This window comes from Engystomops pustulosus, chromosome 6 (genome assembly GCF_040894005.1).
Source record: "Engystomops pustulosus chromosome 6, aEngPut4.maternal, whole genome shotgun sequence".
NCBI lineage: Eukaryota > Metazoa > Chordata > Amphibia > Anura > Leptodactylidae > Engystomops > Engystomops pustulosus.
In genome coordinates, this window is record NC_092416.1 from 179,587,409 (window position 1) to 179,602,047 (window position 14,639).

Genomic DNA, 14,639 nt, shown 5'->3' on the forward strand with positions numbered 1-14,639 from the left:
ATTAGACCCCGTGATGTCCGCACCTTGATAAATTTGGAGTTCTGGTCCTCCAGCAGCAGAATATCTTCTTCCATCTTCTTTATCTTTGCTTCTGCCGTCACCTTCTCCAGCTGTAGCTTCTGCCGAGCCGCTTCCTCCTCATCCAGCTGTTCCTCCAGATCCTATAACAGAGAATATGGTGGCACCACATTACACTGGAGCAGACTGGCATCACCCAGGATACTAGGAGTAACGTTCAGAGCCCACATGTGGCTGGTGCGGGTTACTTACCTGGATGTGGGATTGCATCTTCTTCTTCTCATTCTGCAGGACCTGGTTCCTCTCCTCCTCTTCCTCCATCCGGATCTCCAGGTCCCTCAGGATTTCTTCCAGTTCTTGTTTCTTTCCAGCGAGACGTGCCCTCATCTCCTCAGCCTCTGCAAACAGCTCAGTCTCGGCTTGGAGCTGCTCTGCCAGAATGTTCTTCTCCTCTACCAGCTGAGGGAGGACGATGAGATGTTAGGAGGTGTCTACCATGGGCTGGTTCATGTGATCAGTAGAGACACCACTTACCTGCTGGTGCTTCCTCTCCATCTCCACCAGTTCTCCCTCCGCTTTAGATTGCTTCTCCTTCACCTTCAGTAGTTCTTCGTCTTTGGCCAGAAGCTCTTCTTCCTGTCTGGTTACTTGAAGTAGTGGTTTTACCTAAAAAAAATCAACACAACGTTGTTCTACAATGCACAGGGGAGTCCTAAAGACTTAATCAGAGGTAGAATGAACCTACAGGATGCAGGACTTACCTTGGTGAACAGCCTCCACCATTGCCAGTGCCGCAGTTTCAGGTAGGCAGCACAGTTTCTCTGTAGGACCTTCAGGGCACTCAGCTGCTGCTGCTTCTTGGCAAAAGCCCTACAAGAGGGAGATCCCAGGTCTTACATCGGATCATACAACTCAAAGACAAGGTCCATCTATGTGTCAGTACTGGCACTGCCCACCCCGCTATATCCCCAGATCCACACTCACTTCCTGGCGATGTAGCCTCTACACACGGCCTGGAAGTAGATGATGATATCTGTTATCTTCAGGTCCCGCTCCTCCTCCAGGTGCGCCAGCACACCCGCACGGAAGAAGATCTTACTCTGACCGATACGGAAAAGGTTTGGATCCAGCTCAAGAGCCCGAATCTGAGGGAAGAGGAGACGGTGAGAAGCATGGAAGCCATAGATAGTATTATGATATAGTCACATATCCATCCATGGAGCCTTACCATCCGCTCGCAGGCCTGCTTCCCATCCATGAACCCCTTAGGGATGGCATTGGGGGTGAGGATTTCATATCTAGAGGAGAAATATAACAATCAAATCACCTTGTCTCTAATCTTTAAGATCCAAATGTTTGTCATCTCATCGATCCATTACCTTTGTCTAAACTCCTGGAAGACGATCCGGTTGGGGAATCCCTGACGGCAGATTCGGATCCCTTCCAGCACACCGTTACACCTGAGCTGGTCTAGCACCAGGTGAGGGTCCAGCTTACCGGCCTGGAGGAGATGTAAGAAGAGTCTATACCTTTCCTTGTACTATCCCCAGGGGGAAGCATTCTGATCATGTGAAATATATCTATAGGACTTGGTGGATTTACCCCAAATGTCATCAGAAATATCTGTGGCTTTGCAAGTCTAGATCTGTAGATTGATTGGTCGTGTCTGACGTATATATATATTAGGTGTATTTATGCCCTGGCGCCCTCGCCTGCTGCCACACTCACCCTCTTCTCATGGTTGGGGATGATACAGCGCACAAAGTTGGGGTTGGTATTACGGAGCGTGGCCATGAGTTTAGTCAGCGACTCCTTGTACAGCTGCCCCACGGTCCTGAACATGCCCTTCTTGGTTTTGTAGGCCGATCCGAAGGCCGTCTCTGTCATTCCAGCCACCTGGTCCAGACCCACAATACGATCCACTGCAGGAAGAGGAAAGGACAGATGAAAGATGCCGGACGTATGTGGGTCCCATGTTCACCTATACAGAACACAGGGGTCCCCTCTCCAATGATATCTATGGGAGGGCTACAAATAGCCCAGTTTGTTTCCCTATACTTGGTGCTTCCACAGACTTCAATTGGAGAGAGATTGAGCAAGTGTAACAGTAGGACAGGGGTCGTGGGACCCCCATTCTCCAGACAGGTAGGTACGTCATAAATGTCAAAGATGGGAGTACCCCTGATTGCAGTCAGTGAATGATAATGTTAGTAAAACCTGTCGAGATCACTCCTGAAGGTGTGTGAGGGCCACAAGAGGATCTCTATTCACTGACAGCAATAGATGAGTACAGGAAAGCTGACAGGTAAAAGCAGCAGCGGTGCTAATAATAAGAGGTCATGACTGCGGTGGCTATAGGGGTCCTCTATGTCTAGTCTGTACAGCGCTCCTATCATGCGGGCGATAGTCTACAGCGCTAGTCACACATTCACCTCCACATAAGTGGTCATAGAAGGAGGCTCTCTGCACAGTCTATGTCTGGGGGAGCACCGGTCAAAAGGAGATACAAATACGAGTTAGAGTCCACTCAAGGATTAGGGTCACAGAACCAGCACATGGTGTGACCTACCGTCCTTCCATAACTCCGCCACAAACTTGTCTGTGGACTGGTGGAGCAGGGTGGCCACGTTGTCGTTCAGAGGGTCCATGTTCTTCATGAGCCATTCATCTGCTTTATAATCCACCTGGAGGAAGAGTCATGATTAATATTTTCATATCTTATACTCCAGTCACATCCAGAGCTGCTGCAGCTATATCCAGAGAGATGAATATCCATATAATTATCACCACAATGCAGTAAAGCGACTTACCCTGCCAGCGTAATGGATGATGCAGAAGTCGGCTTTGTCCTTCAGCTGTCGGGGTTTCTGGAATTTGGAGTGGGTGCCTTGTTCCTGGACCAGCTTGTCCACAAAAGTCTTGTCTGTGGCTTTGGGGAACCAGCACTCCTCGTCCAGCAGAGCCAGGACCCCGGGAGGGTTAGCCTGCAGAACATGGACATGGAAGATACTGACACTCTAAGCCTATCCATATCTGGCCACCAGATGGCAGTAGAAGAGAACTCTAGTGTCCATAGACTAGAGCGGCGTCTGAGGAATGGAGGCTGCAGCACTCACCGGCCTCTCAATGAGGTCAATGCACGGCTGCAGGTCCAGGCCGAAGTCGATGAAGTTCCACTCTATGCCCTCGCGCTGGTACTCCTCCTGCTCCAGGATGAACATGGTGTGATTGAAGAGCTGCTGCAGCTTCTCGTTGGTGTAATTGATGCAGAGCTGCTCAAAGGAGTTCAGCTGCAGAAAGGAGAGAAAACAATCGGTGGTGAGGAGACGCCAGCCATGACCATGCAGGATGCCACCAGGTACCCAGCACACCCCTACCCATCAGCTCAGCCATAACCCTGCAGGATGCCACCAGGTACCCAGCACACCCCTACCCATCAGCTCAGCCATAACCCTGCAGGATGCCACCTGGTACCCAGCACACCCCTACCCATCAGCTCAGCCATAACCCTGCAGGATGCCACCTGGTACCCAGCACACCCCTACCCATCAGCTCAGCCATAACCCTGCAGGATGCCACCTGGTACCCAGCACACCCCTACCCATCAGCTCAGCCATAACCCTGCAGGATGCCACCTGGTACCCAGCACACCCCTACCCATCAGCTCAGCCATAACCCTGCAGGATGCCACCTGGTACCCAGCATACCCCTACCCATCAGCTCAGCCATAACCCTGCACGATGCCACCTGGTACCCAGCACACCCCTACCCATCAGCTCAGCCATAACCCTGCACGATGCCACCTGGTACCCAGCACACCCCTACCCATCAGCTCAGCCATAACCCTGCAGGATGCCACCTGGTACCCAGCACACCCCTACCCATCAGCTCAGCCATAACCCTGCAGGATGCCACCAGGTACCCAGCACACCCCTACCCATCAGCTCAGCCATAACCCTGCAGGATGCCACCAGGTACCCAGCACACCCCTACCCATCAGCTCAGCCATAACCCTGCAGGATGCCACCTGGTACCCAGCACACCCCTACCCATCAGCTCAGCCATAACCCTGCAGGATGCCACCTGGTACCCAGCACACCCCTACCCATCAGCTCAGCCATAACCCTGCAGGATGCCACCTGGTACCCAGCATACCCCTACCCATCAGCTCAGCCATAACCCTGCAGGATGCCACTTGGTACCCAGCATACCCCTACCCATCAGCTCAGCCATAACCCTGCAGGATGCCACCTGGTACCCAGCATACCCCTACCCATCAGCTCAGCCATAACCCTGCAGGATGCCACCTGGTACCCAGCATACCCCTACCTATCAGCTCAGCCATAACCCTGCAGGATGCCACCTGGTACCCAGCACACCCCTCCCCATCAGCTCAGCCATAACCCTGCAGGATGCCACCAGGTACCCAGCATACCCCTACCTATCAGCTCAGCCATAACCCTGCAGGATGCCACCAGGTACCCAGCATACCCCTACCTATCAGCTCAGCCATGTGTTGCACTATAGTCTTCATTATCTGGCATCTTTCTCTATATACTCTAGTCACATCCAGAGCTGCACTTTCAGGTTATAGGACAGTGATGGCGAACCTATGGCACGGGTGCCAGAGGTGGCACTCAGAGCCCTCTCTATGGGCACCCGAGCCATCACCCCAGCACAGAGTTCGCCAGATAGGACTCAAGGCCTCTTGCAGTCCCAGAGAGCCCAGGACCCTAGAAGGAAGCTACAATGATAATCCAAACGTCTTCTTCTTTCTACTGTATTGGTGTCCTCAGGTACCTATATACTTTAAACCTGTGACAGAGCAGGGAGTAATAAGTTACTGCTTAAATTGACGCATTGGCACTTTGCGAAAAATGTGGGTTTTGGTTGTAGTTTGGGCACTCTGTGCCTAAAAGGTTTGCCATCACTGTTATAGGACCTTGTAGCTCTCTAGTGCCCTTTGCTGGCTCAGTTTTGGTACATGACCCGTTATTTTATGGTATCATGCAGTCTAGTGTTGCACGATGCAAAATCCAGGAGTTCATGATAAGTACTAGCACTATGCCAGCAGAGGGCATTAGAGAGCTACAAGCCTTTACAGCCTGAGAACGCAGCTCTGGATGTGACTGGAGCATAGATGATGATGTGCAATTTGCAGAATCCTACGAGTCTGGGTCATGATGGAGCTTCATGGCTCTCTAATAGGATCTATCAGATAACACATGATACAAGACGCGTCGCCACCTATTATATTATAACCGCATCTATCAGACGTCCTCCCTGTCACAATCACGAGCAGATGAACGGCCACAGGGACGAGATGTCCTGATAGACAAGCTCAAAAGGGAATGGAATAGGGAGAGTCCATATACAAATAGTAATAGACTTATGGTCTATAGTAATACTACTCTACAGCAGCAGCAATAGTCCAGCTATAAAGGGTTAATACTGACCCGCCTCCTCCCCAAATAATAGACGAACCTCAAAGATCTCAAATCCGGCGATGTCCAGGATCCCGATGAAGGAGGCTCCCTGACGCTTGGTGCGGTCCAGAGCTTTGTTGATGCGATGGACCAGCCAGCGGAAGAGGCGCTCATAGGTGGCCTTAGCCAAAGCTTCAATGGCAAAGTCGGCCTGGAAGAGAGGAGGTGAGCATTAAAGGGAGTGGTCAGAATGACATAAAAACATGGCTTCCAGATTCTAACAACAGCGACGCCTTTGTCCGCAGGACAACAGCAAAGAAATGCCTGTCCATATGCGGTCACCACTAGAGGGAGCTCATAACATAAGATTTTATACCGCTCCCACTTAAAGGGGTCAAAAGTTAAGCCCTTTCCACAAAATGACCATCAAACCAGTGGGGTCCTGTTCCCCTGCCTGAATATTGTGTCTGGTTATGCTAGAGGCGGCTACATATACAGTGAGTGGAGCGGCAGTATGTAATCTTGTGAGCGGTGATGGTCCCCCCCACCCATAAACTAACTTCTATACTTGGGCTAGCCTCTTACTAAAGCCTTATACTGAGAGCGCCACCTAGTGGACAATGCAGGCAGGGACAATCATTTCGCAGATCTCAATATAATGTAAAACCTCCTAATCCCACAATAATCCTCCGCGCTCTTCCTCACGAGAGGCTCGGGGATCTATACTCATTGCATAAATACAGGACAAACCAGGCGGCACAGGTGGTCTATGCCCGGATGGCAGCAGCCGGCACAGCGCCAGGGACGGCTCCTAGGCTCACCTGCTCCTTTGTCTGCGCCTTCTGCACGTAGTCGCGGCCCACTTTGATGCGCGGGGTGAGGATGGCCCGGGTAAACTCCATGACGTTCATGCCCAGCAGGTGGCAGAGCTTCTGTGCGGCTGCAGGGAGAGATGACAGGATGAGGTCGGGCACCTGGGCCATGTCTGCCCTCCCCCATAGACAGGTCCCCAGCACCTGCCGGAGGACACATACTGCTTACTAATAACCTACAAGCACCAATCAGAATAGTCCTGAGATCCAGGAGTCCGTGCAACACCTGCCTATCCCGGCTCTTCATACGGCAGAGGTCAGAGGGCACTTGCCAATGCATTACAGGACCTCCCCCTAGGGTCCCCATGTTCTTCTGTACTTTCCAATGCATCGGATTCCTGATACAAATCCTCCCTGGCAGCCGCCTCCACACATAAGATTCCGGGTCTGAACCGGATCAGAAAGTTCTGTGACTTCAGAGTTTGCTATGTGCTGGGAAAGCTGGGTCTCTGGGGAGAATCCTGCATAGCGCAGGCCTGAAGTCATTAGATATTAAATTACTGTCTTTTCAGCACGTCGGAAATGAAGGAGGCAAGGGGGCGGGACTAGAATGACTTACTGCTGTACTACAAATCCCAGCAGTCAGGGCACACTGGGAGCTGTGGTGCTGCAGGTTGCTGATCACTTATCTAAGGGGCTTGTAGGGGGTCGGTAGCTGAAGGCTCTTAAAGGGCTGTTCTACACCTCGTTGGTCCTGAGTATATGATAAATTCCTGCGCTGCGGGAAACAATAGGTTAGAGGGTCCAGCGAATCTTGGCGCTCACACCTCCCTTGGGGTTTGGAGCGTTTGGCTGCAAATTCTTGGCCTCTGATCTGTTCTCCACAGTCCGGACCCAATACAAATAAACACAGAGAACGCACAACGTACATTCTGCCTCCAGCGCCCCCTGACAGATGGAGGGGCTGCTGCACCGCATGAACTCTCTGGTATCAGCCACGGGGTAATACAGACTGTGGTACATACCAGGAGGGGGATTACCATGCATATATCTGTCACTGAGGAACCTATACATCTCACTCTATAGGTGTTCCCTGTCCCAGCTCTGTGATCCTGCTGTTACCAGGATGCAGCCAGTGCCGGGGCCCAGATAATAATAATAATAATAATAATAATTTTAAAAAATAGGATGAGGGGGATGGATGTAAATAGAGAGGTGGTCACACACGTCCTCTGCTTGTCTATCAGAGATAGGGAATGTGCTTGTCTCATACAGATGAATGGGGGGCAGTGGGGTCCCAGCGAGACGTATACGTAGGGTGCACACGCAAGTCATTGGTTGGTATATTGCACACCCTCCTTCACTTACACGTGTTCTCCGGCATGGACGCCTGGTCTGTGTTCCTCTCCTTCTTAAAGACAATATTTCCAAACTGGAGAACTGAAGAGACGACCTTCAGCATCGCTGATGGGAGAAGATGGTAGGAGAGTGAGATTACAGCCAACACAACCCTAGGCCCATAGACTACAACTCCCAGCATCCCCCGTTACTTACACAGTATCTCATCGTGAGAGAAGCCCATGATGTGCATGGCCTCCATGGTCTCCTGGAAGTTGTCCTTGTCCTGCTGCCCGGGGATAGGTAAGTAGCCATTAGAGACAAACTTGTAATTGTTGAATCCTTCTAGCAGGAGATCCGCTACAGGCCCAAAGAAAAACACAAGGTTAGTGATGTCCTCAAGATGTTCTGCAGCATCTGCGTTCTGTAGAACAGGACTCACACTTGAGATGTTCTCCGGATCCTGCCAGCAGCTGGTAGAAGATGTGGAAGGTCCTCTCGTCCTTGGCCTGACGGATGGCTCGGGATTTCTCCAGTAAGTCTGGAGGCCGGGGGTTAAGGATGATAGTGGAGCAGGATAGATGCCATAACACTGTGCACACAATGGCGGCATTATCTCAGGTATATGCACAGCCTTAAACCGGCGCAGAGATGTGGAGTGGTTTTAATTAGGAAAAGCTGAATTTCATCTGAAACTTGGCGCGGTGAGGAATCCCAGGAATGATATTTAATTTCCCTGCCGTAGAGAGATTTTTTTGCTGAGAAATGCCACAGGTTGGGGCCGCGCTCCCCCTGCGGTGTCCCCAGTAATAACAGCCCGTGGCCTAACGTATAAACACTCAATCCCGTGGCGGTAACGTGAGACGGCCAGTACAGCAGATTCCTGGCCCGCGCACATGCAGTCCTCTGGAAACAATCAGCAAGCATGAAGAGAGGAAGAGGGGCGACCTACCAATAGTCCAGCGCTACGATATGCTGCACGGGGGTCCGAGCAATGGGACCCCCACACAAGCCAAGAATAGAGAGGCTGCTACACCATATTTACTAACACTCACTGTGTACAAGGATCTGTCCTGCAGTTCCCTCTACAGCCAGGTGACCAGAGGGGCGCTATTCCTGTGCTGACCCCCTTCTTCCTCATGACCAGTAGGTGTCCTGCTGATGACCTATCCTGGCACACGTATACATCTGGTCCCAGTTATGATACTATCCCAAGGATGCCAGAGGAACGCAGCGTCTGTACCGGATCCAGCAGACGACGGTGTAAATACCTCTAACGCGGGCGGGTGTCTGACTATTTTAGGAAGTTCTCCGCTTGGATCCATCAGCCGGGTGATAAAGCGGACGCCATAAATTCGCCGCCCACGGACTTGTGCCGTTTACACAGATTATGGAGTTAAACCCAGCTTGGCAGTCCTGTGCAAGGACAGGAAATCCCGGTTTATCCTGGGCCTGCGAGCGGCCATGGCTTCCCTCCTGCATGCGGGGGGTTCAGAGGCCGGACAGGAGGCGACGGCGGGGAAAAGGATACAGGTCTCGATGTTGGCGCCTACGATGTAACCCGTCACGTCAAAGTTGATCCGGATGAATTTGCCCTGGAGAAGGAATCACAATATTTCTAAGTCCATAACGAACAATCAAGAAATTGGAAACATCTGATAATTGTTATGTGCCGTGTGACTCAGATACATTGATACAAAACTTTACTGTTCTACAGGGATCTTTAAAGGGGTATTCCAGCTGAGTGTCTGTAAGATCATGAACAGCAGAGGAGGAAGGTGTGATACCGGTGGTGTGTCCACAGGGGGCGCCGTGGGGCGGGCGCACAGCATTGCCTCATGTGTAATCCGGTGGCGAGGATTACATGGAACCAGATACTATATGGACACGGCTAAGACTCTGCAAGGAGATTTACAGAGCGGATGCCCCTAAAAGACTTACCTGTACAACGTCCTCGCAGCGTAGAAGCGCCCCCATCCCTGAGAGTCAATAAAGGGGCTCCCTCCCTCTATATGCAGCACAGGGAACCCTCAAAAGCCATTTTTGTCTCTGACACTTACAAAGCGGGAGGAGTTGTCGTTCTTCACTGTCTTGGCGTTCCCAAAAGACTCTAATATGGGGTTTGCCTGAAGCAGCTGGCGCTCTAGCTCCCCCTACAGAGAGAAAAAAACCCCAAAATTACAGAGTTAAACGAAATCGCTGGAGACGGCGGTGACCATCACACAGCAAAGCATCATGGTCAGGGGCCTACAGGATACTCCCTCTTCTGTCTAGTTGTCAGAGTCCCCCCTCGTGCAGCACGGTCTGGAGACGCAGCAGAACAGGTTACCTATACACACTATAAGTATATGCAGCAAACTATAGGACTTAAATGACCTGAAGTTACCACCAGAGGGAGCTCTATCCTACCTGTCTTCACTAAGCTCCGGAGCTCCCCCTGGTGGTGATGCAGACAGACTGAATTTTATCATAATTTAGAGTTTTTCCCCCTGATGGACTTTCTATAGACACAATGAATTCTCCCATAAGCTGGTAATATTATAATATCAGCCTCAGCACTGGGGGGCAGCACCCATCATGCCCAGTACAGAACTATCCATGCCCCCACAATGAAATATACATCCCAATCTATGGGAAAGCTGGGTAACAGATCCCAACTATCCAGGAAGGAGCCTAAAGAGGATCTAGGAGGAGATGAATAATTTACATTTACAGCCCCTCCCCCAGCAGTAACGAATCACAAGTCATTACACCCCCTCCCAAACTACAATACAGCAATAAGTAACAAAGCGCAACGCACTCAGGAAACACAAGGCTCATGGATAATTCTCACCTTACAATAAATCTCCCATTTATAACCTGTCTCCCCCTCCAGCAGCACATCCCCCGGGGACAGGGGTCTTTGTTTACAACAATAGCGGCCATCAACCCCGACAGGTGAGTGCCAGGAATTATGGGAAGGATATTGTCATCTAACAATCTGCTGAGGAAAAACCCTGCAGAGGCAGAATACTGAGGGGGAGTAATGGGAGAGGAGGAGGGAGTAACAATTATACACTACAAGTATATATAGAATTATATACACACAATTTGGTGTTCCTGAGTTACATCCTGTATTATACTCCAGAGCTGCACTCACTATTCTGCTGCTGGTGCAGTCACTGTGTACATACATGACATTACTTATCCTGTACTGATCCTGAGTTACATCCTGTATTATACCCCAGAGCTGCACTCACTATTCTGCTGCTGGTGCAGTCACTGTGTACATACATGACATTACTTATCCTGTACTGATCCTGAGTTACATCCTGTATTATACTCCAGAGCTGCACTCACTATTCTGCTGCTGGTGCAGTCACTGTGTACATACATGACATTACTTATCCTGTACTGATCCTGAGTTACATCCTGTATTATACCCCAGAGCTGCACTCACTATTCTGCTGCTGGTGCAGTCACTGTGTACATACATGACATTACTTATCCTGTACTGATCCTGAGTTACATCCTGTATTATACTCCAGAGCTGCACTCACTATTCTGCTGCTGGTGCAGTCACTGTGTACATACATGACATTACTTATCCTGTACTGATCCTGAGTTACATCCTGTATTATACTCCAGAGCTGCACTCACTATTCTGCTGCTGGTGCAGTCACTGTGTACATACATGACATTACTTATCCTGTACTGATCCTGAGTTACATCCTGTATTATACCCCAGAGCTGCACTCACTATTCTGCTGCTGGTGCAGTCACTGTGTACATACATGACATTACTTATCCTGTACTGATCCTGAGTTACAACCTGTATTATACCCCAGAGCTGCACTCACTATTCTGCTGCTGGTGCAGTCACTGTGTACATACATGACATTACTTATCCTGTACTGATCCTGAGTTACATCCTGTATTATACCCCAGAGCTGCACTCACTATTCTGCTGCTGGTGCAGTCACTGTGTACATACATGACATTACTTATCCTGTACTGATCCTGAGTTACATCCTGTATTATACTCCAGAGCTGCACTCACTATTCTGATGCTGGTGCAGTCACTGTGTACATACATGACATTACTTATCCTGTACTGATCCTGAGTTACATCCTGTATTATACCCCAGAGCTGCACTCACTATTCTGCTGCTGGTGCAGTCACTGTGTACATACATGACATTACTTATCCTGTACTGATCCTGAGTTACATCCTGTATTATACCCCAGAGCTGCACTCACTATTCTGCTGCTGGTGCAGTCACTGTGTACATACATGCCATTACTTATCCTGTACTGATCCTGAGTTACATCCTGTATTATACTCCAGAGCTGCACTCACTATTCTGCTGTTGGTGCAGTCCCTGTGTACATACATGACATTACTTATCCTGTACTGATCCTGAGTTACATCCTGTATTATACCCCAGAGCTGCACTCACTATTCTGCTGGTGCAGTCACTGTGTACATACATGACCATTAGTGAGTGCAGCTCTGGAGTATAACACAAGATGTAACTGAGGATCAGTACAGGATAAGTAGAGATTTGGGGACATCCTGATCCTAAAACAACTTACAAAACCTTGATGGTTTCACTTTATGACTGCTGTAAAGAGCATGTATCACTGTGTCTCTTCCTTTCCTTCCACCATTACTGGTTACCATAAAAACAATTGCACGTAAGATGAAGGATCAGACCATTATTATTGCAGGAGGGAGGGGGGGGGGGGGTACAATAGATATTTTGCAGCAATAGTTGGAGCAGAGCAACAGAGAACAAGCCAAACCCTCACCCTCAGGTTAAAAAAGGAAAAAAAAAAGCAGGTTAAAATGGCGGAAAAGGCGGCTACTTTATGCCGTGGGGTGAAGGTAAGACTGGAGACGGGCAGAGCGCGTCATGCAGCGCGCGGTATGAGCGAGGACAGAGGTGAAATGATAGCGGGGGATGAGGTCGGGTGGGGGATGGGGGTGTGAGGGGTGGAGAGAGCGGAAGAAATTGTAATAGGGTGGAGGGTAAGTGTTGGGGGAGGGGGGAGAGCTACATGCTACTCACATACAACAAGGATCCACTCTGTAGTTTAACAAAATGACAGTGAAGGGGGGAGAAAAAAAATACGTTAATGGTTATGGTCTATGCAGCACACCAAATTCACCAAACACAGGGATTCAAATAAATACATACAAGTGCCCCGCCCCCTTCTATCTGAGGCAGGGATCCCCCCCATCAAGCCTGTGGTGGACAACACCCAATAGGTGGCACAATATGGCTCCTAGAGGGGGTGGTCACCCTGCTCTGCAGGGGTGGTACAGACTTGGCCACGCCTACCCATGTGACCAGGCGGGTATAAAGAGTGTTAAAATGATGTGAGCACCAGGAACTGAATGGTTACGCTGTTAATGGTGGTAGAAGTGGGATATATGGAGCTGGATACGTCTGTATGGGTACAGAGAGGCGTCAGAGGATAGAGGAACTCAGGAGTGGGGCTACCCGTCACCTCCCTCTAATGCAGGAGGCCATTCTGTGGGCTAAATCTCCAAAGGCTCCAATAAAATGGCCGCCTGCAAAGGGGCGAAGGGGCCACTACATAGGACTACAAAGAAAAGTATGAGGAGAGGAGGAGGAAATCCACTTGCCTGGTGTTTGATGGGTTTAGGGGATTCCGTCTGTTACGGCAAACAAAAAACACAAGTTAGTCACGGGGCAGTTAATAATCACCACACAGTGCCGACCCAAACCCACCCCCCAAACATGGCTGCCATGGTATCACCCCATGCTTAGTGAGAACAATTAGGAACATGCATCTAATCATGGACAAACCCAACCACTGAGCCAGTAAGTGCCAATAGTCTCAAGCACCAAAACTCAACCCAAAATGTTCCACGTTGGGTGCTAGGATGGTTCTCCTTACCAGGGGGTGAGATCCATTGACCCAAGCAGGTAGCCAAGGGCACAAACCAACCCCAAAACATGGTACCACCCCCGCTCAACCAAAATATCAAGGACAATAAATCACAGTGAAATCCAAACATGAGCAAGGAAATGTACTGGCTCCAAAAACCTCACGTAAAAAAACTCTCAACCCAAAAAGGTTGGTTCTAATTATCGGAACCGTTAATTGCCCATTTCGATCCAAGTGTAGGCACGAAGATTAACCACTCAAGAAACATCTCTAATTTGTCCAAAGTGTCCATCTAACTTCTCTGGTGGAAAGTTTTGTGATATGTTGGCTGCACCCTTGAGGAAAACCTTTGTGACCATTGGGTTGTCCTCATGGACATGAGACCAAAGTCATATCTAGGGGTGCTCGGAAAGGCTATGCCAGCACAGGGCATTGGTACCACAAGGGTTGGCATGTGGAGCAGAGGACAACAGGGAGACTGGTCCTGGCCAGGTAGAAGATCCTTCTAGTAACTCACAGGAATCGTATGGTCCTTCTTTCCCTTGTGTGAAGACGCCACGTGCGCCAAGTACTGGATAACTTTCTTGGTGTTCTCCGTCTTCCCAGCTCCGGATTCACCTCTAGAGAAACAAACAAACCCAACTTACCCAAAGTCCAACAAATACCCTTCCCCCCCCCCCCCAAACTAGAAAAGTGTAAAAGCAGCAAGACTTCTCTTAACGCATCCGGAGTCTACAGAAGCCCAAATATAATAGTGCGGGGGGTGTAATAAGAGTCACATCTGGTGATACGTCGCCTCCTGTAGCCTCTCACTGTTTATGTGACATCTGGGGGTGGATGAAGCTACTGCTCAGGGGGGGCCAATACAATTTAGATGTCTGGTCTCATAAACGTAGGGGTCTGAGGTCAGATATATTGGGGGTTGAGGTCTGAGGTTGTAAAAAAATTTAGAAGTGTATGAGGGTCAGAACGAGGGACGGGTCAGCCCTTGGGTGGGATAAATTTAGGGGAGATGGAGCATAGGCTTGGGGTTGGCTAACATTGGGGGTCATGAAGATAACACATATGTAGGGGTCTGCTATGGGGTAGAAGAAATTTATTGGTTTAGTGTTCGAGTGGCTTGGGTGGGGCCAGGCAAGATTAGGCG

At 49.9% G+C, this 14,639-nt stretch overlaps 1 protein-coding gene across 3 annotated transcripts in view; it reads right to left on the reverse strand.

Annotated features, from left to right (window-relative positions):
- The window catches only part of MYH10 (myosin heavy chain 10), a 59,347-nt gene that overhangs the window by 6,001 nt on the left and 38,707 nt on the right, over positions 1 to 14,639 (reverse strand). Inside the window, exons 5-25 of one of the 3 annotated variants that reach the window (XM_072112608.1) lie at positions 14,010 to 14,112; positions 13,227 to 13,256; positions 12,646 to 12,663; positions 9,655 to 9,747; positions 9,126 to 9,189; positions 8,037 to 8,135; positions 7,811 to 7,954; positions 7,625 to 7,720; positions 6,266 to 6,384; positions 5,503 to 5,655; positions 3,135 to 3,308; positions 2,829 to 3,002; positions 2,588 to 2,702; positions 1,747 to 1,940; positions 1,398 to 1,519; positions 1,247 to 1,316; positions 1,003 to 1,163; positions 780 to 888; positions 553 to 684; positions 271 to 477; positions 24 to 161 (exon numbers count right to left, since the gene is read on the reverse strand). In XM_072112608.1, the coding sequence (XP_071968709.1) occupies positions 24 to 161; positions 271 to 477; positions 553 to 684; positions 780 to 888; positions 1,003 to 1,163; positions 1,247 to 1,316; positions 1,398 to 1,519; positions 1,747 to 1,940; positions 2,588 to 2,702; positions 2,829 to 3,002; positions 3,135 to 3,308; positions 5,503 to 5,655; positions 6,266 to 6,384; positions 7,625 to 7,720; positions 7,811 to 7,954; positions 8,037 to 8,135; positions 9,126 to 9,189; positions 9,655 to 9,747; positions 12,646 to 12,663; positions 13,227 to 13,256; positions 14,010 to 14,112 (2,515 nt within the window). The remainder of the gene's footprint in view (positions 1 to 23; positions 162 to 270; positions 478 to 552; positions 685 to 779; positions 889 to 1,002; positions 1,164 to 1,246; positions 1,317 to 1,397; positions 1,520 to 1,746; positions 1,941 to 2,587; positions 2,703 to 2,828; positions 3,003 to 3,134; positions 3,309 to 5,502; positions 5,656 to 6,265; positions 6,385 to 7,624; positions 7,721 to 7,810; positions 7,955 to 8,036; positions 8,136 to 9,125; positions 9,190 to 9,654; positions 9,748 to 12,645; positions 12,664 to 13,226; positions 13,257 to 14,009; positions 14,113 to 14,639) is intronic. The other 2 variants (XM_072112609.1, XM_072112610.1) reach the window with 2 other exon arrangements.